At 37.3% G+C, this 25,965-nt stretch overlaps 1 protein-coding gene across 1 annotated transcript in view; it reads right to left on the bottom strand.

The window, feature by feature from the left end:
- PREX2 (phosphatidylinositol-3,4,5-trisphosphate dependent Rac exchange factor 2) overlaps positions 1–25,965 on the bottom strand; it is a 297,562-nt gene that overhangs the window by 196,339 nt on the left and 75,258 nt on the right. Inside the window, exons 2-6 of the mRNA XM_056130599.1 lie at positions 24,068–24,139; positions 22,373–22,495; positions 20,332–20,436; positions 12,719–12,820; positions 9,029–9,190 (exon numbers count right to left, since the gene is read on the bottom strand). Of these exons, the coding sequence (XP_055986574.1) occupies positions 9,029–9,190; positions 12,719–12,820; positions 20,332–20,436; positions 22,373–22,495; positions 24,068–24,139 (564 nt within the window). The remainder of the gene's footprint in view (positions 1–9,028; positions 9,191–12,718; positions 12,821–20,331; positions 20,437–22,372; positions 22,496–24,067; positions 24,140–25,965) is intronic.

Genomic DNA, 25,965 nt, shown 5'->3' on the forward strand with positions numbered 1-25,965 from the left:
CCTCTTAGCTATTGTTTATGCTCTTGAAGGCATTCCAAGCCACTCTCTTCCTTCTGCACAACTCAGGTGCCAGGTCATTCGACATGTTTACTTCTCGACCTAGGTACACATAACTATTGCATTTGGAGATGGTTGTTCCATTGAGAGTGAATGGAACATCAGGAACAATACTGTTTCTCATAAACATTGTCTTTGTGAGAATCAGCTGTAGTCTGACCTTTCCACACTCACGGTCAAAGTCGGTCAGCATTTGTGCCACTGGGCTGATGTTTGGTGTTATAAGAATGATGTCATCAGCGAAGCAGAGGTGGTGTAATTGCCGAACATCTATCTTCACTCGCATTCCTTCCCATTCAAGTCGTCGCATGACGTTCTCGAGGGTGGAACTGAAGAGTTTCAGTGAAATGGTATCACCCTGCTGAACCCCTCTCTTGACATTGATGATCACTTCTTTGTAGAATGGTGAGATCGTGATAGTGAATCCGTAATACAGCTCACGGAGGATCCTGATGTATTGAGTCTGAATGCCTGTTTGGCTAGGGCTTCGATGACTGCTTCAGTCTCAACAGAATCAGAGGCTTTCTTTAAATCAAGGAAAGTTAGACAGAGTAGCATCTTGAGCTCCCAAGAAACCTCAATGAGCTTAGTTTTCATGTGGATATGGTCGATGGTGCTGAATCCTTTTTGGAAATTGGCTTGCTCGCATGGTTGTCCTTCATCTAGTGTTCTGACAATCCTATTCGGGATGACTCAAGTGAACAACTTGTAGATGACAGACAACAGGCAGATGGGGTGATAGTTGCCAATGTCGTGGATGTCTCCCTTCTTCTACAGTAGTACAGTCCTGCTGGTTTTCCATTGGGATGGAACCTTGCATTCAGACAGGTAGTGTGTGAGGAGCCAAGCCAGTGTATTGATGAGTACTGATGGCAGGTTCTTCAGGTGTTCGGGTCTGACTTTGTCTGGGCCAGATGCGGTTCGCTTCTTTACCGACAAAAAGGCATGCCAGATTTCAGAAGGGAGAACGTTGGGAACGACATATCCATTCTGCGGAATTTGTTATGTGGGCAGGTGGACGTGGCTCTCAAAGAGATCCGAGTAGAAGTCATGGATAATTTTCTCCATTGCCCTTATGGAAGATGTGATAGAACCTCTGGGCATCGGAGGGCAATCATCTTGGTCTTGTAGTTGGCAAAGGGAAGGCGGGCATTGCGAATACTTTTCCCTACTTCTGCCACATCTGCCAGCACGGCAGCTCTTCTCTATTTGGGGTCTTCCTTGATCGCTCCTCTGAACTACTTTGTGAGCTCAGAAGTTCGCTTGTGGTTGCCTGAGGCTTGCACCAAGCCACGCTGGCAAATGAGCTCAAGAGTTTTCAAAGACAGGCATCTTTTTTGTGGCTATCTCTCTCTCGACGTTCCTCACACAATCACGGAGGTACTGAACCAGTTGATCGTATTCCTCATCAATGTTGTCAATGATGGCATTTACCCATGTTGCCACAATAGTGCCAAAGAGCTCCCAGTTGGTGGTCATTCTGGGATTTTTCTTCTTAAACTCTGCAGCCCTTTCTCCCTGCTCTGTGAAGTAGAATTTTGCATGAAGGAGACGGTGGTCCAATCCCGTTTGGAATTTTGGGACAACAGCGACATCGGTCAGGCAAAACCTTCGACTGAATATGATGTGGTCAATTCTGTTGTGGAACTGTCCACTAGGAGACTCCCATGTCCAATGTTTAGATTCGGCCTTCTGGAACTATGAGTTACCATGGATGGTCTTGGTCGACAAGATCAATCAGATAGTCTCTCACCCTATTCATTCCATTCTAAGCCATGGATTCCGATATGGAGTTCTTCTCTATCTTGGCATTAAAATCACCGACAATGATCTTTAGAAGGTGTGGTCTTCTTTATAGAACTTTTCCAGCTCCATGTAGAACTTCTCAATTTCTCCTTCATCATAATTGAATGTTGGTGCATAGACAACAAAGATAGAAACTGCTGGCAGTGAGCCATATCTATTCAAGTGTAATCCTCCAATTCAGGTTGTTAGGCATTCGAATGAATCAATGCTCATGACCAAGTTCATGTTGACAAGGACACTGACAGCACTGACACTCTTTTGTTGCATGTTCCAAGGAACAGTTCATCTCCAGTTTTGAAAATGGCATGATGTGATTGATGCCTTCTTGTCTCGGTCAGACCAATGATATACTTGATCTTTCGCACTTGCACCATCAGGTCTTGATGGATGCATTTGATGCCAGTGTATGTGCATTGAAAGTAGAGACAGTCATTTTTATCCTTCTTCGTTTGGGCAGCCTAGTTTGGCCTTGCAATTTTATCAGCCTCTCCTTCTTCATCCTTCTTAACACTGCCATATTGGTGGCTCTTTCAGGGTCAGGGGAATGAGACCCATTGTATTTACTGGTTTCCAAAACCAATGGAATATGACTATGCTATAAGAAAAAATAATGAAATTTTCTGCTGCATGGAGGAGTCTGGAGAGTATCACTTGAGTGAGATTAATCAGAAGAAGAGGAACAAACACAGTATGATCCAAGAGAACCACCAAGCACTTCTGGGGGTTACCCTAAAACCCAAAATTCCCTCCCTAAAAAGACCTACTGCCATTATTCAAAAGAGCCAAAGTATTTTTCAAGTGAAAAACCACTGGTAATTTATACATAACCAGAAGGTAATTATAGTTGTATTTACTTACTATTTAGCTCAGTCTATAAAACACTCTGACCATGATGGAGGCAGGGAACCCAGAGATTAAAATCTGATCCTGGTCCCAAGAAACACATAGGGTAGTGGAAGAAAGAGTATATATAAATTACGTATATGTGATTGTATAGATTAAAGGCAATGTGAGCCCTCAATTGTATAAATTTATAATATATAAATGTGTGGTGACATGACTTAATAATAATGTGTGGTTGTATGACTTAATAATAATACGTATCAGATAACGGTGCATCTATCCATTTTATACTTTCATATTTTAATCATTCTCTGGTAGTTTTTTTTCTTCATCAATGCAATAGAGTTACATTATCAATTTGAGGGCCAGAGAGATAATTTAAGGGTATTTGCCTTATATCCCACCAACCCCAGTCCCAAATCTCTGGGGCTTATCACCCATGTAAGGGGCCAGAGTCACCTAGAATACAGAACCAGGAAAGTCACTGAGCACTGCAAGTGAGGTCCAGTGATCCTTCTACCCAAAACAAAACAGAACAACAATCCGTGTAAATAAAGTCAACTGTGCCTTCAAGTGTGGGCAGTGTTCCTCGTCATTAGCTCCTCTTCTTGCTGCATGCGCCTCATATTACAAAGTTGAATATAAAAATAACAGTTCATAATCAAATCTGTGCAATATATGAATGTTTGAAAATAAGATGAGAACTATTATCAACTGCTAATTATGTGGTCGGCATACATAGGAATGATTAAATTCCAAAGCACATCTAGAGAATTTAATAAGGAAGCATGAGGGCTTTCTTACAAGGAAATTTATATACCAAAATATTCTTTCAGGTTATAGCCAAAGCCCAAAGTCAGAAACACCTTCAGAACCAATGTGCTTATTTCCTATTTCCTTTCCTAATTGAGAGGGTTTCTTCAATCATTTAATTGTGGCTGATGAAGAATTGTGACAAGTGGATACATCCCCTTCTCTCAATAATCTAATACCTTTAGCCAAAACAGGACCATTTTAAAGAGTTCACCGTTTTTTATGTTAAGGAGTACTCTTCTTATTATAGGAGTTACAGAGTGATCCATTACTGCTTCTTTGCTGCTCTGAGGAAGCTGAATCATTTAACATGAAATTTCACTAATTATCCGGCCTCGTTATCAGTTCTCCCTATATAACACTGAAGCCTGTCTCATTTATTTTATCAGTTAAGCATTAAATTTTCATATCAGAAAAACACAAAACGAGTGCAGACAAAATTTACTATCTTGAAAAATATGAAAGAGAACAGGAGGCCTTGAAATCCCTTTCCTCATATATGGACAGTGCCTTGATAAAGGAAGATCTAACAGAGCTCTTCCAGTCACAGAGAAAAAAGGAAAACTGAAAAGTACATAGGCATTTCATAAAAGATTGCTCTCAATATCAAAGGAATCTCTTGGGAAAAAAAGATGCCTTTGAATATACTTTAAAAATATCTTTAAAATACTATAAAATTCAATCACAAAAATTCACACTACTACTATGTTTGATTATATATTCTGTCATGAATTAGTACCCACCACTACCACTATACCCCACAAACCACTCAGTCCAGGGATCTCCCTCACCCGTAGGCACTGGGAATTAAACCCCGGGACTCACATATGCAATGCATGTGAACTTTACAACTGAGGAACATCCCTAGTCCCTGTTTCACTCTTTTCTGGTTAAAAAACACTGAAATTATAACCTAAATTTGATTAATGTATTAGATAAAATAAACTAGCAATATGAAGGTTCAATTTACTAAGTCCAACCAAACTTTCTCTCTCACGCACTTATGAAAATTTCAGACCCCTTTTTAAGTGCATTCTGTTTCAATGAGCATCATTCAAAAACCACTTGTCCTAAAATAATAAAGTTTATCCATCAAACAACTCTATCTCAGGTAGTAGGCAAATTTGTATCTACCAAATCAGTAGAGATAACAAAAAGAAAAGTTTTTATCAGCATCCCTATAAACCTCAGGATCATGAAATAACAAGAGAGCCTATCAATACATTGCGAGGCACAATCTTAATCAAATAGAAGCAGCAAAAAGATTGCAAAGTTAAAAAGCAGTGAATGTAAAATGATCTGATACCATTCTATTTCTCCATACAATAAAACTAATCAAGAATGTACTTTTTCTTTTTAACTTTCATAGTATTTCCCCTGAGTCTTATTTTTCCTTTATATGATTAATATTCCCTTTTCAACCCCTCACTGTGATTTTTTCCAGATTTAAGAAATTATTTCTAAGTATACTTATCAAGAAGATAAGATGAATTGCTAAATGGCAGGTTTATTGATAATTCCTTATCAGTATATTCAGTATAACTACAAAGGTTACAACTGTCATTACAATACAATCCATCAACCAAAAGACAGACTAAAACTGAAGCTAGTAATTGTGCTAGGAAGTTAGTGTGAGACTCTGATTAAACAGTTAATAACCTACCTTTCCAAGGCTCATGGATCACTGCCTTACAATTACCTTTAGGAGAACATCTGATGGAATAATCTGAGTGCTGAGTAAGGTATATGACTGAGATACAATAAATTATACTGATAAAAGGCAGGACTTAAAAATTGAACAACTAAGCTACATGCACTACTTTCTGTGATGGCAATCACAAAAAACCTAATTTCTATAATCAACTTACTTTAAAGGGAAGGCAAGAAAAATAACTTGAAGAAATCACTGCATCTTACTGAGTATAATACTATCAGATAGAGCTTGAGAATTACTGTCTGTTTTAAAATCTATATCTGCTACCTGTTATTTTAAACCTGCATGATGGGAATTTTAATTAGGTCAGCAAACAGGTGTTGAGATAGATCCAAGTACAATGTGAATCTCCATTTTCTCAAAAGCAAACCAAATCATTGGCACACAAGGACCTCTACCCTCCTCTAGGCAAATTTACACCAGCAAGATTAGCAGAATCTGGAATTTTTATCTTGAACCTTTAATTAAATAATATAAGGATGAAAAAAATATTAGAGCCCATCCATTGATTGCACCTAAGCCACTCAGGAGATTGTCAACCAGGCTTAGCTGCCTGATACCCTTCTGAAGTTTGCCTCTGCAGTTTCTTGACTTATTCTGTAAAATACCCAGTATCTTTAAAATTAATCTATTTTTAGTTTCTATTCTTTGAAATCATATAACCTTAAATACTGAAATGTCTTAAGCAGATGTAGATATACAAAATGAAAGAAATGAATGTATCAAAAGGAATATCCAACTGTGAGTCAAAGATAAGATTTAAATATTCTCTCCCATTTGTATAACATGTCACAATACTAAAATCACTTTTATTTATTTTATTTGCTCCCAGTTAGGGTTCACAATGCATATAGAAAAGTTGAAGGTATTATCCCAAACCTAAGAATAAGAATTTAGGTTAGAAATCAAACCTGCTCAAAAACCATATTTTTTCTCTATATCTTAAAATTTAGGAGGGATGAATTTCCGTTACTTGTTTGCCAAAATTCAACATAAAGGAACACAAAGATAATTTGGAACCACAAAATAATGAGACAGGCAAGTTACCAGGTTTTACTATTAAAAATTTTTCATTTAATTAATAGGAAAGTAAGACCCTGGATAACTGAGATACTTTACTTGAGTTAATAAGTCATTTCAATTATATATAATACAAACTCACAATGCATTAGATTCATATTTCTTTCAAGAAAATTGTATTTATTAAAGCAAGAATGTAATCCTTAAGATGGCCCTTAAAGGTTCGAAGGAACTTGTGGATGGGGTGAGGAAGGGAACTATTTCCTGTCATTAGTTCAAAGCTCCTAACCTCAAAAACTCTTTAAGGAACTCTACATTCTAAAACTGTCAGACTATCTGACATCTGTCCTTGGCCTTGTCCTAACTTCCTGATAGCCAATCTAAACAGACACAAAACTTTCAGTAGCCATAGCAATAATTCCTGTTAGCAATTCAAGAGAGTTAGCCATCCCCACTCTCAGCCAAGCCGGAAACCATCGTGTGTTAACTCTGGGTCCCTTTGTCCTTCTATCTTATGAATCCCATCAAACTCTCAGGTCTTCCTAAACTTTAAAAAGGGCCCCAGGCCTGAGGGCTATCACAACTTTTTCCTTCTCTCAGAGGTTGTCAGTTGATATAAGGAATATGGTTCTTCTGATGTTGCCAACCAACAAGTTGGGCCCAGTTTCCAAGCTTCATTCTCTCAAAGACCCCCAAACTTCCTAATCACTGAATGGCTGAATCTTACATCCCTTTCAAACCCTGCTCACTTGTTTCCATTTACCTTTCCACTCCTCTGTGCCAGAAGTCATAGCTAACATCCTCCAGCCATTTTCCTCCATCTCAATGCTGCATTTCTCTCCTGCCCTCCAAGTGCTGTGCATGGACCAAGGCTTGAGCTAGTTTAAACTGCTTCCACCAGTGATCCCTTTGCACCAGGGGCACTGCAACATGGGCAAGTGGAAATGGAAACACCTCCGTTTCCCTATGCATTTAATTTTTAATTACTTTTTCACCTGCTCACTCAGAAATTTTTGACTACTCACAAATATTTCATTATCTGAATAGTCAATTCTGCAACCCCATCTGGAGGGGGGGTCACAATCTACATTATAGAAGGTAATTATGGGCTTCCCACAAGTGAATATGGCCCACAGACATTCTAATTTTGAGTACTGGGGTATATTATGCAAGAAATGTCTATTGCTTAAAAAATCTGTTATTCCTCAGCAGATTAAAATTTTGGTACACATACGAGGAGGAAGCAAAAATTATGAGCAATTCCCTAGAGTGTTGAGAAGAATCTATAAAGTTTTTGTTTTGGTAAAAGGCCTGGCAGATGACACTGACAAATCCTGAAATTTAAAACAAGCTCAGTTTTTCTTCCACCCTCTGAGTGGCAACAAAAAAAGAAAAGCAAAAGCAACTTTCAGTTCATTTTTCTTATCTCAGCAGGGCAACTATTCCCCAGAAAAGGAATTATAATCATGAATCAACTGTAAAATACACAACTATTTTAGCTGATTGAAATGAGTAGCATTCATGCTGCAATGGGAGGTCACTCTGGACACTTGAAATGGAAGAATACAGAAGAAGAGGAAGTTAAGTCAGACCCCACTCAGCGTCTGAAGGGATGCGCAGAGAAGACCAAATAAATAGGAAAATTCCCTGAGGTCAATGTGTGAGGTTTCTTTGCAAAGCTGAATAGCTAAAATTTTAGACTGAAATGGAAACCATCATTTTAAATATAGACATATTAATCAGTTATAAAGTCCTAATGATAAAAGCAATCCACCTGGATTTGTGTGATATAACATTTGACTTGAAACATTTTAAATATTCTTGAAACTTTAAAAGTACTTTCTAAATTGCTCACTTATATCACCCTGCCACCAAAAAAAAAAAAAATCTTTCCCAATAACAATCTCATGGTCAAGTTAAGGCAACTGAAAGAATTTTAATTTATTCTTTGGAAAGTACTAAATAATATAACCAAATAACTGGGATTCAGCTGTGTCCACTTCAAAGACATTAGAGAATCTGAATATTTGCTTGCCATTTAAAAAATATTTCTAATGAATCCTATAAATCCGTGAAGCTATAAAATTTTTCATCTTTAATGGACCTTCAAAAACCATTTCATAACTAGCTCCCTCATCTTACAAATGGAGAAACGCAAATTTAATGAGATTAAATAGACCTAAAATGCAGCTTATCATGAGACACACACTATAGAGAATATGAGAATAACAGTGCCATAATCCACAATGAGGTCCTTCTATACTGACATAAGATCCCAGCTCTATAGCTACTGAACAAAGCCAGGTTAAAGGTTCATTGTGATGCACAAAGACCGAAGTACAAAAGTTTGCACCTTGACCTAGTATCAACTGATTCTCTCTCACAAACCTATGGGGATGAGGTCAATTCAATTAACTTCCACTTAGGAGTTACTTTGTTTGCTTTCTTGATATGCTTTTGGACATAGTTAGGAGTGCTCAGAGGCTACACCCAGTGTAGGAGCCTACGGTATTACTGAAAAACTCAGACTCAGACTGTGGAGTAGCTAGGATTAAACCCAGGCCTCCCAAGCATATCCACAAAACCCTTGAGCATTCTCCCTGGTCACTGAAGATATTTTAAAATAATATTGATAGTTTTTAAAAATGGTGATCAGTTGGCATCACTCTCTAGGAAGCGGCTGTTTACATATCTACCCAATATCAATGCTTCTACACATGGCATAAGGTATCACAAAACTGTTTTAAGCTTGGTTGCTGAATGCAGGGCCTGTACCTCCCAGCCTTCAATGTGAGACTGCCATTCCTCTAAAACTTCCAGCTTCTCCATCTGTCTCTTGGCCTCATTGATGTTGGAGCAGACAGCTTTCATGGCTTGGAGGGCTTCCATCACCGCTGCATAGTCACTGTGTTTCCTTGGAGTCCGCTTCAGCAACTCCTGTTTATACACAAATAAACAAATCACCCTTTGATCTTCAGATTTCTGGTACAGCAGGTTCAGACAGACCAGGAAATGAAAACTGCAAAGATCGTGAGAGCCAGTTTCAGAAGTGATATCACAAACTACACTAAGATTAAAAGAAAAAACAAAGGCTGAATCAAACAGCATTACCCCATACACATTTTGCAGTTACTTTAGTTTTTCCCACAAAAATTTGAAGTGTCTGTGTGTGTGTGTGTGTGTGTGTGTAGATTTGGGAACCACACCCAGCATTGCTGAGGGCTATTTCTGGCTCAGTGCTTGAGGGTCACTCCTAGCAATTCAGGGGAACCCATATGGTGCTAGGAATCAGATCCAGAGCTTCTGCACACAAAGCAGGCACTTTAGTCCATTAAAATATCTCATTATAAACTGAACTCGATTCCTTCCTTCAAATTGTCAAATTTCCCAAATGCAGCACCTAAGTTTTTTTAACTACAAGTTTTGCTTCATCAGTAATCTATCTTTACATGCTAACTTTATTTTCCTAAAATTTAGCAGAATAAAAAAACTTAAAGTAAATATTTCTATGAATTCAAATAAATTTAAAGCCAATTTTAATGCTTGGGAAACTATCAATGTGCAAGTAAAGCAAATTTTTTTAATATCTTCAATGTTAGAAAAATATATAATTTATAAATTCTGCATCAGTCATTAAAGGAACAATCTACAGTTTTGTGAAGAACTTGAATTTATTCCATGACTAGTGAACTATCACACAGATCCCAATAGCTTTCTTTGTGGCAAGACTTTGTTTGGGATTTTCAGTTATTTCATATATTGTTCTATTCAGATGATCAGACCTAGAGTAATCTTTAATCGTTCAAATATATTAAAGATCTTGTTAGTTCTTTAGAAGCACAAAATTAAACATTTTCACCCACTGTCTAGACAGTTGTGACCACATTGCTTTTTAATTAGTCATTTGTTTCCTTACTACAGTTGCCATCATCGTGTAACCAACACAATTATGAAAATCCTCAGGCAAGTCTTAAAAGAATTGTCTCAATTCTTAACATGCAATGGGGTTAACTGTCTTTGAATTCTGCTTTTTCTGAAAATTCTGCCATAAACTTGGACGCTGCCATTCAATATGCTGCACTCTATTCAGCAACGTGAGCACCAAATGAATACATATTACACACTCCCAAGACAAGATTTAAAGGGAAGAGAGGTGCCTGCCATAGAAGTATGCTGGGCTGGTGAATGTTGGGGGGAACTGGAGACACCGGTGATGGGAAATTACACTGGTGGAGGGATGGGTGTTGGAACACAGTATGACTGAAACTCAATCATGAACAGTTTTGTAATGCTCTATCTCAACGGTGATTCAATTTAAAAAAAAGTATGTGTGTTGGGGGGAGGGCTAAGCTGGATCACAAATCCATAAAAAGGTAAATAGGATCCAGAAACAATTTGTAAATTATGTGAAGTAGTAAAGTCAACCTGCAGGCCATATTATGAGACCCTATTTAATTGTGTCCAAAGGCTACTAGATAAATTGAAACTTGAATCTGGATCATTTTGAGCCATACCTGTTGGTGCTCAAGGTTTACTCCTGGCTCTGAGCTTAGAAATCACTCCTGAAGAGACTCAGAAAAATGTACAGAGTTCCAGGGATCAAACCTGGGTTGGCCACCTGCAAGGCAAGTGCCCATACCCTTTTTTCCATCCCCATTTTCTTTAAAAAATAATCTTTCCCCCATAAGAGGTACTAGATAAGATCTCTCCACTGCTTAGAGCCCGCTATAAATTATTTGTTAATTATTTATATCTATGGGTTATTCCTAAGCAATAATATATACACACAATTCTCTCTTTTACAAGGTCAGCTCAGATACATGAGACCAACCCTAGTCATAAATGAGGGGTTTAGATCCACGGCCATGATTCTGAATATCACTATTTCCTCTGACTCTTAGGACAAACATGTCCCTGGGATTGCAACATCGGAATATCGGAATCATGGGTGGAGAGACAGAATAGAGTTTAAGGTTGGCATGTATCCGACATTAGTTCAATCTCCAGCACTGCCTATGGCCCCTGCAGCACCACCAGAAGTGATCCCTGAGCAAAGAGCCAAGAGTTAAACCCTGAAAATGACTGGATATAGTCCAAATTAACCGCTCCCCGCTAAAAAATTAGAACCAGGAATAGCTGCAGAGATGATTACAATTCTGAGCAATTCTGAGCCATCAATGTAGAGATTGAAAAGATGCCGGGGAAAACAGGAGTCGCATTTGTGCAGTATCCTTGCGCACTACAGAAATAGAGAAAATAGTACTATCTTCTCTCCTTGTTTGTTAAGGCTTATCAAGCAACTTTAACTTGCATTTTAATAAGGAGAAATTTTACACAGAAACCAAATTTATGCAAATTAGTTGTAGCTTTAATTCAAATATATACTTAAATTTCCTAAAGAAATAAATCAATAACAACATCAGTTAACATGTCCATAGTATTTCTATGTATTTTTAAAACTAGAGACAAGTAGTAATTAATACTATAAATACAGCATCATGAAATATACTAGTAAAAAATAGCCAATATTTCTGAAGATATACTATCCAAAGTTGTTTGTATAAGTAATTCAATTATAATGTCATTTTGTATATGTGTATATATACATGCACATATAATTTTATAGGGCTGTGCTATAATTCCATCATTATAATCATTCCCATTTCATATATGAAAACACAAGTTTTTAAGTGATAAGATTACGAAACTCACAAACAGATGGCAATAATACTCATAATTTGAATTCAGAGCTTATATGCTTAGCCAACACTAAAAAACTGATGGTTATATAGTTCCAAAATCATGGTTTCAATAATTGCTATTCTAATCTACTTAGAAATCCTTTGCAGTTAAGGCAGAAGTTAATACATGCTTTTCATAATAAAGATTTTGGCCACTGTAATGAAGCAATGAAACTGTAATGAAGCAATGAAACTACAACCATTAAAGGAGCAATTTTCTACTGACAGTGTTTATGTAACACTGTCATTTCACTGTCTAACGGTTATTGTCCTATGTGATTCATACCATTCCCCTGTAATAAAGACTTTAAATCCAGTCTCTGAAATTATTTAACTTTTGCCTTAACTATATTACTATTATGCAGCCAACAATATGGGGGGGGGCAAAATAAAAAGAGTCAAACAATCAGTTTACTTAAGGTAAAGAAACCTATAAATAATGTATTACATACACAAACCAAATGTACTAAATGAGATCTATTTGAAAATTTGTAAATGAAATAAAACAAGCATATTTTCTACAAAGAGCTTTAAAGATCTCTTGCCCAAAAGAGATTTTTTTCCTACCAGATATATAAAAGTGTGCAAAACTAGCCATATTTTCCCAGTGACCATAATCTAGCTTTTTTTTAGAATGTTGTACTATATAAAGAAAACAAATTAAATACCTATAGTAAATGTTGGAACTAGGAAAATGCTACAATACAATAAACACGAAGAGTACCTTCAGAAGGAGAGGGTACTTGCATATTCTTTGTATAGGTGTTACTAAATATCCTTCCAGGGGAACATCTGTGTTCTTCCGTCCTCCAAGAAGCATACAGTTCTGAAATGGAAATAAACATACTTAATTAAAATTTTAAAAATATGATGCTGTGAATTATCATAAAATTTTATGCTAAAATACTGTGAAAAAAATTTTCTTCTCTTAGAAAAACAATTTGTAGGAAAAGAAGAAATGCCTTATTTTTACATGAGCTAAAGAAACAAAAAAATTCAATCTATTACTTAAAAATTAATATAAATGTGCTCTCCAGAGAAAATGACAGACATACTTTTAGGAACAAAAGAGTGGATGGATAGATTGATGGATGGATGGATGAATTAATGGATAATAAAAACAGATAATAATGACAGACGTGCAGATATACATATAGAGTCTGCATACAAAGGGAGGCAGTATTGTATTATAGAAGACAAGACACAGAGAACAGCTAAATTCTAACCCATCTTCTCCCACAGATTAGTGATATATCTTGGATTGATTTCAGGATTCTAGTTTTCCTCTCTCCAAAATAACAAGCTTTTACCAATGACATAGGTTAGCCACTCTCAAGGATATGATTTCCAGAAAGGAAAGAGGAATGTAGAAATCAAAGAATCAGCAGCTTCCATTAACCAAAATGTGATGACTGACAGAAAACCAATTCTGATGATGAAGCTAGGCTGTGTTTTGTAGTTTAAGCAAGCACAAACACACACACACACACACACACACACACACACACACACACACACACACAGAGGGGGGGGGAGAGAGAGAGGGAGAGAGAGAGAGAAACTGATGGGTTCGGTGAGGTAATATCGGGGTTAAGACACATTGATTTCCAGGCAGCTAACCCTGACTCAGTCCCCAGTCCAAGAGACTCCCAGTGTAGACCTGGGTAGCTGGAGTAATCCCTGCATCCTCAAGCCTTTAACCATGCTGTGTCCTCAAGCCATTACATAAAACTGGCTAGAGGGACCCCTGTGTCTCTGAGCTTGGGAAGTTCATGAATTCCACAAAATTAAAACTAGTGAAAAAGTTTCTGTAGTGTCTACCAAAATAGTAGAGAATAAATGTATAATAAACGTCTTGGGCTGGAGTGATATTACAGTAGACAGAGAATATGCCTTGCATGCAGTGACCAGGGTCCAATTCCTGGCATCCCATTTGGTGCCCAGAGTACTGCCAGAAGGGAATCCTGAGCACAGAGCCAGGTAACCTCTAAGCTTCGTTGACTGTGACCCCCACACGCAGACACTCAAAAAAAAATGTTTTTAATCTAGTGAAGGGCTGGAGCAATAGAACAGCGAGTAGGGCAACTGCCTTACACGCCAACGACCCAATTTCGATTTCTCCGCCCCTCTCAAAGAGCCTGGCAAGCCACTGAGAGTATCCCGCTCACACGGCAAAGCCTGGCAAGCTGCCCATGACATATTTGTTATGCCAAAAACAGTAACAACAAGTCTCACAATGGAGACGTTACTGGGCCCACTCGAGCAAATCGATGAACAGTAGGAGGAAAGTGCTACAGTGCAGTGCTAATCTAGTCAAAGACACCTTGAATATCAAACTGATAATTTAGCACCTTCTTCCACCATTTAAAAAATATATGGTGCCTGATTTAAGAACAGGTCATCCATGGAGCAGAAGTAGGAAAAAAGGAAGAGTTACTGTTGCTGAACAACCTTCCTCTCTCTTGAGCAAAGCAGCTTTAGTTCTAACTTGTGTACCTAAATCTGCCAAATCAAAACCATGGCTTCACATTAGAAGGCAAATTAAAAATACAGAAAAAGAGCATGATGCCCTGTTACAATCAGGTTACAAAAATAGAGTAAGTAGTGAGCTTGCCTTCTACATAGCTCACCCCGTTCCATCTCCAGCCAAGAGAAACCCTAAAGACAGTCAGGGATAGTTAAAAAGACAAACAAACAACAACAACAACAACAACAACAACAACAACAACAACAACAAAAAGTCCAATTCAGAGCCAGATTATGGGGAAAGATCATCAAAAGAAAATTATTCTTGAGACCAGGGAGAGAGCTCATGGGCTGAGTGCATGGCTTCCAAAAGAATAATAGTACTACAAACAAAAAGACTAGCATTCCTAACTTACGACTTTTTTAATGTGGCCTCACATAATTCAGTTGACAAACTACACCAAGGTGAACCTTGAGTCGCCTCTGCTGAGAGCAGAATGCATTTAATAAAACAGAAAAGCCCTAACACTTTATAACAATATCATAAAACTTTAGTAGTATGAAACCTTTTGGTCAATGCAGAGATAAGAGCTTTCATAAAGAACTTATAAAACCGGTCAGATTTGTTAAATAAAATTCAGGGCCTTGAAAATCAACTGAAATGAAATTATAAATTGAGGGATTTATTTAAATGAATTTTGTTGTATTTCAGATAAAAACAGTAAGTAACTGCGACATATTTGCCTGGATTTTTCCTATTCTACCTCTCATCCCCAGTTCTTCTTTATCCTGCCTTGTCTCACTCCACAGTGGCCCCATCACTGTAGAATGGTCCAAAAAGTCTTTTACCAGACAGAATTGCTGAGTACAAAAACCCCTTACGCAGAAGTGTTGTCAATAGAATCTGTGTAACTAATAAGAAAATAAAAAAATCCACAACTCTATAAGGCTGGGATAACAATACTGCTAGGGGAAGGGTTGGATTCTGCAGATAAAATGATGACCTGAGAGGGTAATATTGGGAAGAAAATTCAAATCTGATTTGCGTGCTCTTGTTTCCCTCACCCATGCTCAAACATAGACAAGATGGATAATGATATTTGATCAATCACTTAATCACTAACTGATCACTAAGTCAGCAGCCATAGGGGTCCTCTCTAAAAATAAAGATAAATTTTTAGAAAATCCATAAGTGCATATAAAAAGACACATGTACTGAGACTTAGTCTAGAAAAGCTAGTAAAAGTATATGAAACACAACAGTAATAAAACTAGGAAGCAAAATTATTAAATTTAGAGATGCTGAAACACAGTACTTTATTTTTTAATTTTTATTAGTGAAACACCATGAGGTACAGTTGTAGACTTACAAATTTTTGTGCTTGGGTTTCAGTTATACAATGATCAAGTACCCATCCCTCCACCAGTGCCCATTCTCCACCACCACTAATCCTAGTATCCCTCCCATCTCCCATTCCCCCCATCCTACCCTGCCTCTGTGGCAGGGCACTCCCTTTTGTTCTCTCTCTTCTTTTGGGTGCTGTGGTTTGCGAAAGAGGCATTGAGTGGTAATCATGTTCCGTGTATAGTCTACTTTCAGCATGCATCTCCCATCCTGGGCGGATCTTCCCCATACCCTTTATTTGGTCCTCCCTTCGCTATCTGAGCTGCCTTTACCCCTAGAGTGTGTGGCTGACCTCCAAGCCATGGAGTAAACCTCCTGGCATTTATCTCGGCTATTCTTGGGTGTCAGTCTCCTATTTTGTTACTTTATGTTCCCCAGATGAATGCAATCTTTCAATGCTGTCCCTCTCTGACTCATTTTGCTTAGCATGATGCTTTCTATGTAGTACAGTACTTTAAATGTTCAGTTTACAATAAATTAAATATGATTTTTAGTGCAGAAACATGTAAGAACATTGTTCCAAAAGACAAAAAAATGAAAAACTGAGAGAACTAAAACAGAGTAGTGGTTTTCAACCACCATCCATATATTAAATCTGCCTGCAGTTGTAAGAAAGCTTGAAAACCACTGGAATACAGCTTTACACAATTACACTGAAGAGTTCACTCTCTGGGCTGGAGCAATAGCACAGAGGATAGGGTGTTTGCCTTACACGCGGCCAACCCAGGTTCGATTCCCAGCATCCCATATGGTCCCCTGAGCACCGCCAGAGGTAATTTCTGAGTGCAGAGCCAGGAGTAACCCCTGTGCATCACCAAGTATGACCCAAAAAGAAAAAAAAAGGAGTTCACTCTCTTCCCTTAATAACTGACAGACATCAAGAGGAAAAACTGCAAAAGCATAACACAATTAACAAAAACAATCAAAATGTATAACTCTTAGCAACATCAACAAAATATATACAGTTTTAAGCACACAGGAACAGTCTCCAGAACAGATGACAATGAATGATAAGAACAGATGTTTTATGATGATAAATCAAAATAAAATTTAATGAATTTACAATGATTTAACAACTTAAGTGTGTGATGTAAGATTGTTATCTAAGCAGAATGAAAATAAATAAGAAATCCACAGGGAGGCAGGGAACATGAATTAAAGAAATTCTATATAGGGAAATAAAATTTACAAATAACTAGGACTGTGGTCATTCTTGACCCTACTTGCAAGCTAAAAAGTTGTCTTAGCTCTATGACTGCTGACAGAACCATGAAACTGCTATGACAGGGATTTAGGACAGTTTTGTTCTGTCACTGTAGAGTAACATTATTTCAGAACCAGTTTCCCAAGTTTCAATTTTAAATTACAAGGCAAATAAGGCCAGGTGACAGAGGTAAGACAGGGCAGAAGACTTGAGATTAGAAACCATGAATTTTTTCTGATGGAAACAGGCACATTAACCATTGTTGAGGAAGAGACTCTATCTTTTAAAGCTGCCTGCAGTACAACTATTCTTTAAAAGACAGGTCTTGACAAAAGGAGTCATTCTTTCTACTCAGAAAAGCACAGAAACTTAAGAGTCCCTGAAGTCGTCCAAGAAAAATTTCAAAACTAACAGTGGATCCATAAAACTACAAAGAAACCAGACCTTTTTGTGAAATGGAATGGAAATGGAACCACATGTCAAAGTTTATAATATGCAACTAAAGCAGTATAAAGAGTGAAATTCAAAGCTTTGCACAACTATATTAGAAAATAATGCAACATACTTAACCTAATGAAATCTACCCATAAGAACCTGCTGCTACCACCATACTGAATGATGAAAGGCTTAATGATTTCCCACAAGATGAGAAACATGACAGGAATATTTCTTTCTACCACATGCACTCAATACAGTACTAAAAGTTATAGCTTGTGCAAACATGACTTCTAAGCTCAAAAGGAAGAGGTAAAGTTGTCTTTACGCTTGGATGAAATAATGCCATGTGTAAAAATTCTAAAGAGGAAATATTAAAGTATCTACTATAACTGATGTGGAAACATAAATCACAACATTCAAGATTAACATACAAGTGAGTAAAATTTCTATACAAGTAGCAGTGAATCATTCAAAAATAAAATCAAGAAAATTCCAAACACAACAGTGTCATAAAGTACAACGTACTTAGGCTAAAAAACAAAATGAATACAAATTATGAATTTATATTTATATAAAATAAAATAATGGGAAATATTAGTAAGGTGATTTCAACCATATTTAAAACTTTCAATTTTCAAAAGACAATACTTTGAAATGATCAGATAAACCATATTGGGAGAGATTATTTTCAAATGACAAGTCTGAAACAGTACTTTTATCTAAAACTAGAAATATTTATAAGTAGTATATACTCTATAAGATAAACATCCTATTTTAAGTATAGAAAAATAAATATTTCACCAGAGATACATGAATCACTTGAGAGTATGCCTATATCATTGATGAATAGGGAAATACAAATAAAAAAATTGTTGAGATAGAACTACACACTCCCTGGCATGGCTATCATCAGAACTAAATGTGTTAGCAAAGATATAGAAAAACTGCAATTGAAATTGTTACATATTGCTGATGGAATATGACTTAGTAGCTTTTCTAGTTTCTCAGTAACTTAAATACTCAACAATTCTACTCTTTTATTTATTTTTGGCATACCTGCAATGCTCAGAGCTTACACCTGGCTCTGCAATCAGTAATCACTCCTGGTTGAGTTGGGGGACATTTATGGGGTGCCAGGGATCAAATATGGCTTAGCCATATGCAAAGCAAATGCCCTCCCCACTATTCTATCTCTCTGGCCAATTCTACTCTTACCTGTTTTGATTTCAGCCCACACCCAGCAGTGCTCATACCTTCTCCCTGGTTCTGAGCTTAGGAATCACTCCTGGCAGGGCTCTGGAGGCCATGTGAAATGCCAGGGACTGAACACAAATCAACTGTGTTCGAGACAATGGAGCTATATCTCTAGCACAATTCTACTGTTATTATTTACCCTAAAAACTGAAAATGTATACCCATACAGATATCTGAACATGCAAGTTCATAGCTGTATTTATAACAGCCTAAACTGGACATCTCCTGACTTTTCTAAACTAACAACTTTGAAATGACTCCTCATATGTGCATTAAAGGACTCTCATGTCATTATTATAGTTACTTATTGACCTAATGTTTTAAAAATAAAGTATATTTTATAATTATAAATATGTATGATGCAAAAATATAGTATACTCAGACAACAGAATAGCAGTCAACAATATAAAAAAAGGAGAAGGGTCAGAGAGATAATACAGAGGTGAAGGTATATGTTTTGATGTAGCCCTGAAGGTGCCCTAGCTCTGCCAAGGCAACCCGAGTAATTTCTAGCATGGCAAGTTCTAAGAAATATCACATTCTTGGGCCCTCACACTGAACAACCCAGCTCAACTGACCAAGAATTGCCAGGGGGAGCTCCAATCATCTAAAACATTGCTTCGAAGGCCTTCCACAATATAAAATTAAATGAAAATGGTAATGGGTGTGGTATGATGCAGATGAGAAACCATTACTAATAACATTGTAAGCCACAGCTCATTTTAAATCCTTTTTTTAAAAATCAACAGAATATAGATATATACTACGAAGATGGAAGCTCAAAAAAATATTTTCCTCAGTAAAATAGGCACCAAAAAAAAACCCTCATTCTTTCATATAATATATCTGAGATGTCCAGAAAATATGTAAACGTATAGAAACAGAAAGCAAATCAGTATTGCCTAGAGTTAATTGTGGGTGTGGGGGTGGGTTAAATAAGCGTGAAGAATTTGGGGAATAATGGGAAAGTCCTAAAACTTGATCATAGATTTCGTTGCTCACCTCAGGGATTTGCTAAACATCACTAAACAGTGCAATTACAAGGTAATTCTCCCTGGTGACTGGATTGTATGATTACCAAAATATGTTTATTTACAACTTCCTTGAGAAATTAAATATACATTCTTTGCCTTTTCATGAAAACTGAATAAGGACTGTTTGTAGGGGAAAGGTTAATCTTTGAATTCCCTTTCTACCATACCCTTGATTTGCTTCCTTCCTGCCCCACATAGCTCTTTTAGCTGAAGGAAAGGAAACCCTAGGGATCTGAGGGAGGGACGTCAAAGTAAAAATGAACTCTGGCATAGATGTGTTCCCTCACTAGGAACCCGTGAGTCTCACACAAACAATCCAGAATCAACGGAAGAGATCATTATCAGTGTTCCCCATAGCTCAGCTTCTCCCAGCTCTCTCTTCTTACATTTATCAATGGACTTCAGCTTCCTAGCTGGGTGTGTTAAGAAGTTCTCCCCCACACCCCAGTTTTTTAATCACTTTGGTGCCATTCCTTCATTTTCCCCTGGAAATATCAAAAATAACACATAGGCGAACACTAATAAAACAGACTTACCAAAAGAAATGTCCGGATTGTTCTTATTTTATTAAGTTCAAAAAGCAACTTTTGTGCCTTCTCATGGTTACTACAATATTCATCATAGATGCGGAACTTGTCTTTCTGTGAATTCAAATACATTTAAATTACATTTTATTAGACATTGGAAATGTTAACATATGTGATGTATAGAAACAAACTATTATTATGTTCTAATAGCTAAAATATATCTATATGTTAAATCGTTTTTGTTTTCCAAAATTCATGAAAAGTAGCTAAAAAAGAGATCGGTATAAACTATTGTTCAATATGACTGACACCGACATTAACCAAACTGATAGCAATGCAGAGAAGAGAGTACCTACATCTGTGTGGAGGATTCAGCCACAGCTTTCAAAGGGAAAGAGATTATTCCATGAGTCCCCAGGTAGGGAGATGGAAGAAAGTATTTTAAGGTCAAGAGAAAAGCTTGTGTCAGGTCATAAATAGACACAGATAGAGTTCTGTGATTCATTTTCAATAGGTATAGACATGACAATTATATCTGAGACACACACAAAAATCTTCAAAATAGATAGAAAATTGATGCTTTCAAAATAAAGGAATTTTACCAATATTAACTCTAAGTTCTTTCCCATCTGTAAGATTTTTCTCTAAGGGTTATGATCTGTATCTCTTAAAGCAGTTGGATATTTGAAAGACAAACAATTTATCACATATTATAACTGTGGTATATCCTTAGAAATGTCAGGGGCAGATTTAGAATTTTTATAGTGCTATGTTTCAGAGCCAATAGAAACCTATCGAATTACTTAATCCAAGTGATAATATAAATTAGGTTAAAATAAACCAGAAATAGCTTGGTAAATTAATGGATGACAGATTCATAATGTGTGACAGAGGAAATGGATGTCAGCAGGCAAGATTCCCATGTGTAGACCTGGATGGAGACAGCAACTACTCCAGCTGGCAGAATTTTCTAATTCTTTCCAGAAATGAAACCGTCTGGGGTAAGTGGACACAAACACACATGGCCTCCAGTCATTCCCAAGAAATGAACAGACTGGTCTTCCTAAACCTAGGGAGTTTCTTTCTCCTTTAAACACATTATCGATGAAATATTTACAGATTATAAAAATAACATATACAGAATCTGTTTGCTACATTAAAAAAAATAGACCTAGAAATTACACAGAGAAATTCTATAAAGGCTACACGGAAATTGGTTTTAATTATAATTTCCAACTCATATATTTTTAAATTAAAAAATACATAGCACTGTGATAAAAGCATTGAATTTGATGCCCTGAAAATTATTCATCTGTGAAGTGTTATAAATACAACATTAAGGTTTTTTTTAAATTTTGTGGTTTTAATTTTCAGTATGAGTGTCCCTCAGATCCATTAGGTCCTCAGAAATCTCTACAAGCACCTTTTTTCACTTTGAAGATCAATCCCTCCAGAAATTAATCAAACATGTAGAGAAATGAAAATAATCACACAAAGTTTAATCTAAGACAACAAAGTCTGACATGTAAGTTTTATGCTCTTCTCAGAGCTACCCTCTTAGGAACCACCTTTGAGAAAATTTCAGATGTGGGCATATGTGTACTTAGCAGTGCCAGGTTTATTCACCCCTGAGTTTGTCACAGGTCGGTTAGCAAGAGAAAATTCCCAATAAAAGGGTACGTTCGCCATTATAAGAGTTAGGGTTTTCCGTCTCAAAAGAGAAATGCTCTATGTCTGAGAAAAACATAAAAATCCATTCATTATGAACAGCCTGAATATTCATTAAAATTCAAAGCTACAGAGGATGCGAAGAACTAACTCGTTGGGAAAAGAAAAGGCTGTTTATTCTTCACTGAATAAAATGGATGATGTGAGGCACTCGCCCCTGTTCTGGCTCCAAGTGGAAGATTTCATTGGCCTTAAAGGACCCCAAACTTTCACTGTTGGATTTTTACTTCTGACACTTAACTCACACATACTACTATGCCAAAATCTCAACTTTAACATTAAGGGGGAAGGAGCTTTCAAAATAAACAGAAATTGAGCCTACAAAGTGAAGAAAGCAGGTTCCCACTTCTTGCTGAGCATTAGGTTCTGGATATAAGCATTCTTCCACAACTTTTAAAAATTCCTTATGTACTGCAAGGATATCTTCAATATTTGAGAACAGCATCTGTAAATAAATAAATGTGTCAGTAACTGACATAATGATTCTTTTTTTTAAGAAAGAAAGGAAGGAAGAAAGAAAGAAAGAAAGAAAGAAAGAAAGAAAGAAAGAAAGGAAAGAAAGAAAGGAAGGAGAAAGAGAAAGAAAGAAATCCGCAAGTATAGTTTTCTTTCTCAAACATATATTCCTTTCTTCCAGTCAGCAAGCAGGTTCATTGAACTAGATTGAACAGTCTCTCCGCTTTCCACTCTGGGGACCAAGAACCTGTTCCTGATGCTCAGGAAAAGCCTAAGTGACCAAATCCAAGCACAATGTGCAAATGCCAGTAAAGACAATGAACTACAAGTACAACCGTGCAATCAGGTTTGTCACTGGGCTCTTTGGTTTCTTTTCTCCCAGGAGGGCACCCTAGAATGAACAGCCCTTTTCCGTACTGGAAAGCTCAATGTCTGGAAGTGAGAGCTGGAACAGATTCAGGGGCATTTTTAGCTATAGGAGGAGCCTGTCCTGAGGAAGCATCCAGCTTGAACAGCCAAGCTGGAGCTACAGAGAGAATCTGGCAAAGACATTGGCCTCCCCGCCATTAATCTTGAATCTTCTCTTCTGTATGGAGCTTGACTATGAGAGCCAGAATACCTCCAAACCAATTCCAGTGATAGAGGCCTTTTGTTTGTAAACAAAAACAAGCAAAACTATTTCTATGAAATGAGAATTTTAAAATTAAGTTAACACATGGGGAATCGGGAGAATCAAAGAGAGCTTAAAGCACCATGGGCTTTGCTCTCAGTATAACACAAGAGCAAGTCAGCATTCAAAATATTAATGATGCTACAGAGAACTTCGATGAACATAACACAGTTAATCTCAATGTATCATCTTTTCTTGATCCCTTACTCAAATTCTTCACTTAAAATTTCACTTCAAATTATTCCTTAAAATTTCATTTCAAGGAAATGCTCAAATATTTGTTTCTTAGTTTCAAATACTCAGAAACCTGCACCAATGGGTCATCCAAATAGTTTTTTTTCCCTCAAGAAATTAAGTACATTTGAAGTTGTGTCTATCCACAGTCTGCTTTCTGAGTCATGCTAAAAATCATCTTATACATACCTCAGCTCCCCTCCCGTAAACATGATAAAGTCCTTAGACTTAAGTTTATTTATCTATCTTCCCCCTTCTCAAACATTTCCCAGACCTTGACAAAACAATTTCTGTGTCTTCGAGGCCATGTTCTTAACCCCCGTTTTTTTCCCCACACATCTGACAAACACATGATTTATTTCCTTTTTAAAGTTTTTGAGTCATACCTGGCAAGGCTCAGAATTAAATCCTGCCTCTATCTATGTTCAGGGGTGACTCCTGGCAGGGCTCAGGAGACCATACTGGGTGCCAGGGATTGACCCCCGACTAGCAACATGAACGGCAAGCATCTTAACAGTGCACTATCTCTCTGGCCCCTACTCCATGCTCTTATAGTAGAACTGAAAATAAGGTGGAGACCTTCAGTAACTTCCCAATAACAGAATCGCATCTAAGGAAAATCTGTGTTTGGGTCAAGGACCGATTTCCCCTCCTCACCTTTACTGTTTCTTCTGTTACATTTTTATCAAATTTTGATGCTGCACACTGGTTCATTCGATGTAAAAATGCCTGTGTGAAAACAAGAAAAGATATTAAGAAGGGAAAATTTGTTGATTAACATAATGGTATTGATCAGTATTTAAGTATTTCAAAGTGCAAAGTAAAAAAATCTAATAATTGTGATTATAATTGTCTTGTTGTAAAAGGTGAAGCTACTGTGAATTGTTGCAACTACTTGGAAATTAGTTTGGAGACAGGATCAAAAGTGATCACATATGTGTGAATTAAGTTTATCCACCAGCATCTCAAAGTTCTGTGCTAAAGATTTAGAATTTATGAGTTCAGAATCATAATTCTTAACTCAATCTAACGAAACACATAGAACTTACTAGAAATGGTATATCTAGATAGCTCATAGGGCTGAGCGTGTGATTTGCAAGCAGGAGGCTGGGCTTGGAACCCAACACCACGGAGTCCTGAGAGCAGTGCTGAGAGCTAACCCTGAACACAGATCCAGGAATAACCCTAAGCACCACCAGGCTTGCACAAAATCCCATCTAAAAATCTGCATGTCATTTATAACTCTTGGGGGAGCATCTCTGGAGACACAGTACTGCTTGTAAGGTACTGCTATGCATGCCCCCTTCAATATCAGCACCGCATATGATTCCCCAGCCCTTCAGGTGTGATCCCTGAACACAGAGAGCACCCCAAGTGTGGTCCCCAAACAAAATTTTTAAAAAATGAAGCCCTTAACATTATGAGAGATATTGAAGGAGGGAAGAAGAGAAGGAGGAAAGGATTTTAAAAAAGGAAAAGAGAGAGGAGAAATAAGAGAAGACTGCTCATTAAAGAATGGAGGATGTCTCTTCTGCTCTAATCTCCACCATGAAAGCATTTAAGAACGCCAGAGCTTCTATTTCTAGAATCAGGTCAGGTTGCTCTAGAGTCCAGTAGTAGGCAAAGAAGCCCATTAGTATTTAAATATTGGAACTTTTCTTGATGGTCATTGAGTTCTGAACTCAATGACTAAATTCACATTATATTTATAACAAGCAGTAAGCTTTATTTGTAATGGCCTTAACGGGGAAGTTCACAGGGAAAACAAAGTTGTCCAGTAAATCTGGTTCGTGGCCTCAAGACCAGCTCCTGGAGCTTCCTAGCTACCTAGCGAGTAGGAAAAGTCATTCCTTCCTAGGTCTGTTGTAAGCATTCAGTCAATGGCTTGTCAAGTCAGTGTTTGACTCCCCATGGCAAACAAATGCTGCAGGGAATCTCTGAATACTGTACTAGAAAAAGGAAAATGAAATCAGAACCCCATTTCCTCAATACTATCAGTACAAAGATTTAGTAAATTAGCAGCACTCATGATTGTTTATTATGTTCTAAAATTATCAACAAGGCATTAGTATAAGAGTGAAAATGGCACAACTTGTTTAAGGACAATTTGATATTATGAAGCTCAACTTTTAACATGGATATTCCCTTTCTCCAGCAATTCTACATATATTTTATTGATTTACCATGAGATACAATTACAAATACAATGATCGAACACTCATCCCTCCACCAGTGCACATTTTCCACCATCAGTATCCCCATCTCCCAAGCCTTCCCCTGCCTCCATGGCAGACAAATTTCCCCCATATTCTCTCTACTTTTGGGAATTATGGTTTGCAATATAGATACTAAGAGGCTATCACATTTGGTCCTTTATCTACTTTCAGCACACATCTCCCTTCCCGAACGATTCCTCCAATCATCATTGACTCAGTGATCCCTTCTCTATTCAAACTACCTTCTCCCCTAGCTCATGAGGCAGGCTTCCAACTATGGAGCAATATTCCTGGCCCTTTTGTCTACTGTCCTTGGGTGTCAGTCTCATATTATGTTAT

This window comes from Sorex fumeus, unplaced genomic scaffold (assembly GCF_029834395.1).
Source record: "Sorex fumeus unplaced genomic scaffold, SorFum_2.1 ptg000002l, whole genome shotgun sequence".
Lineage (NCBI taxonomy): Eukaryota > Metazoa > Chordata > Mammalia > Eulipotyphla > Soricidae > Sorex > Sorex fumeus.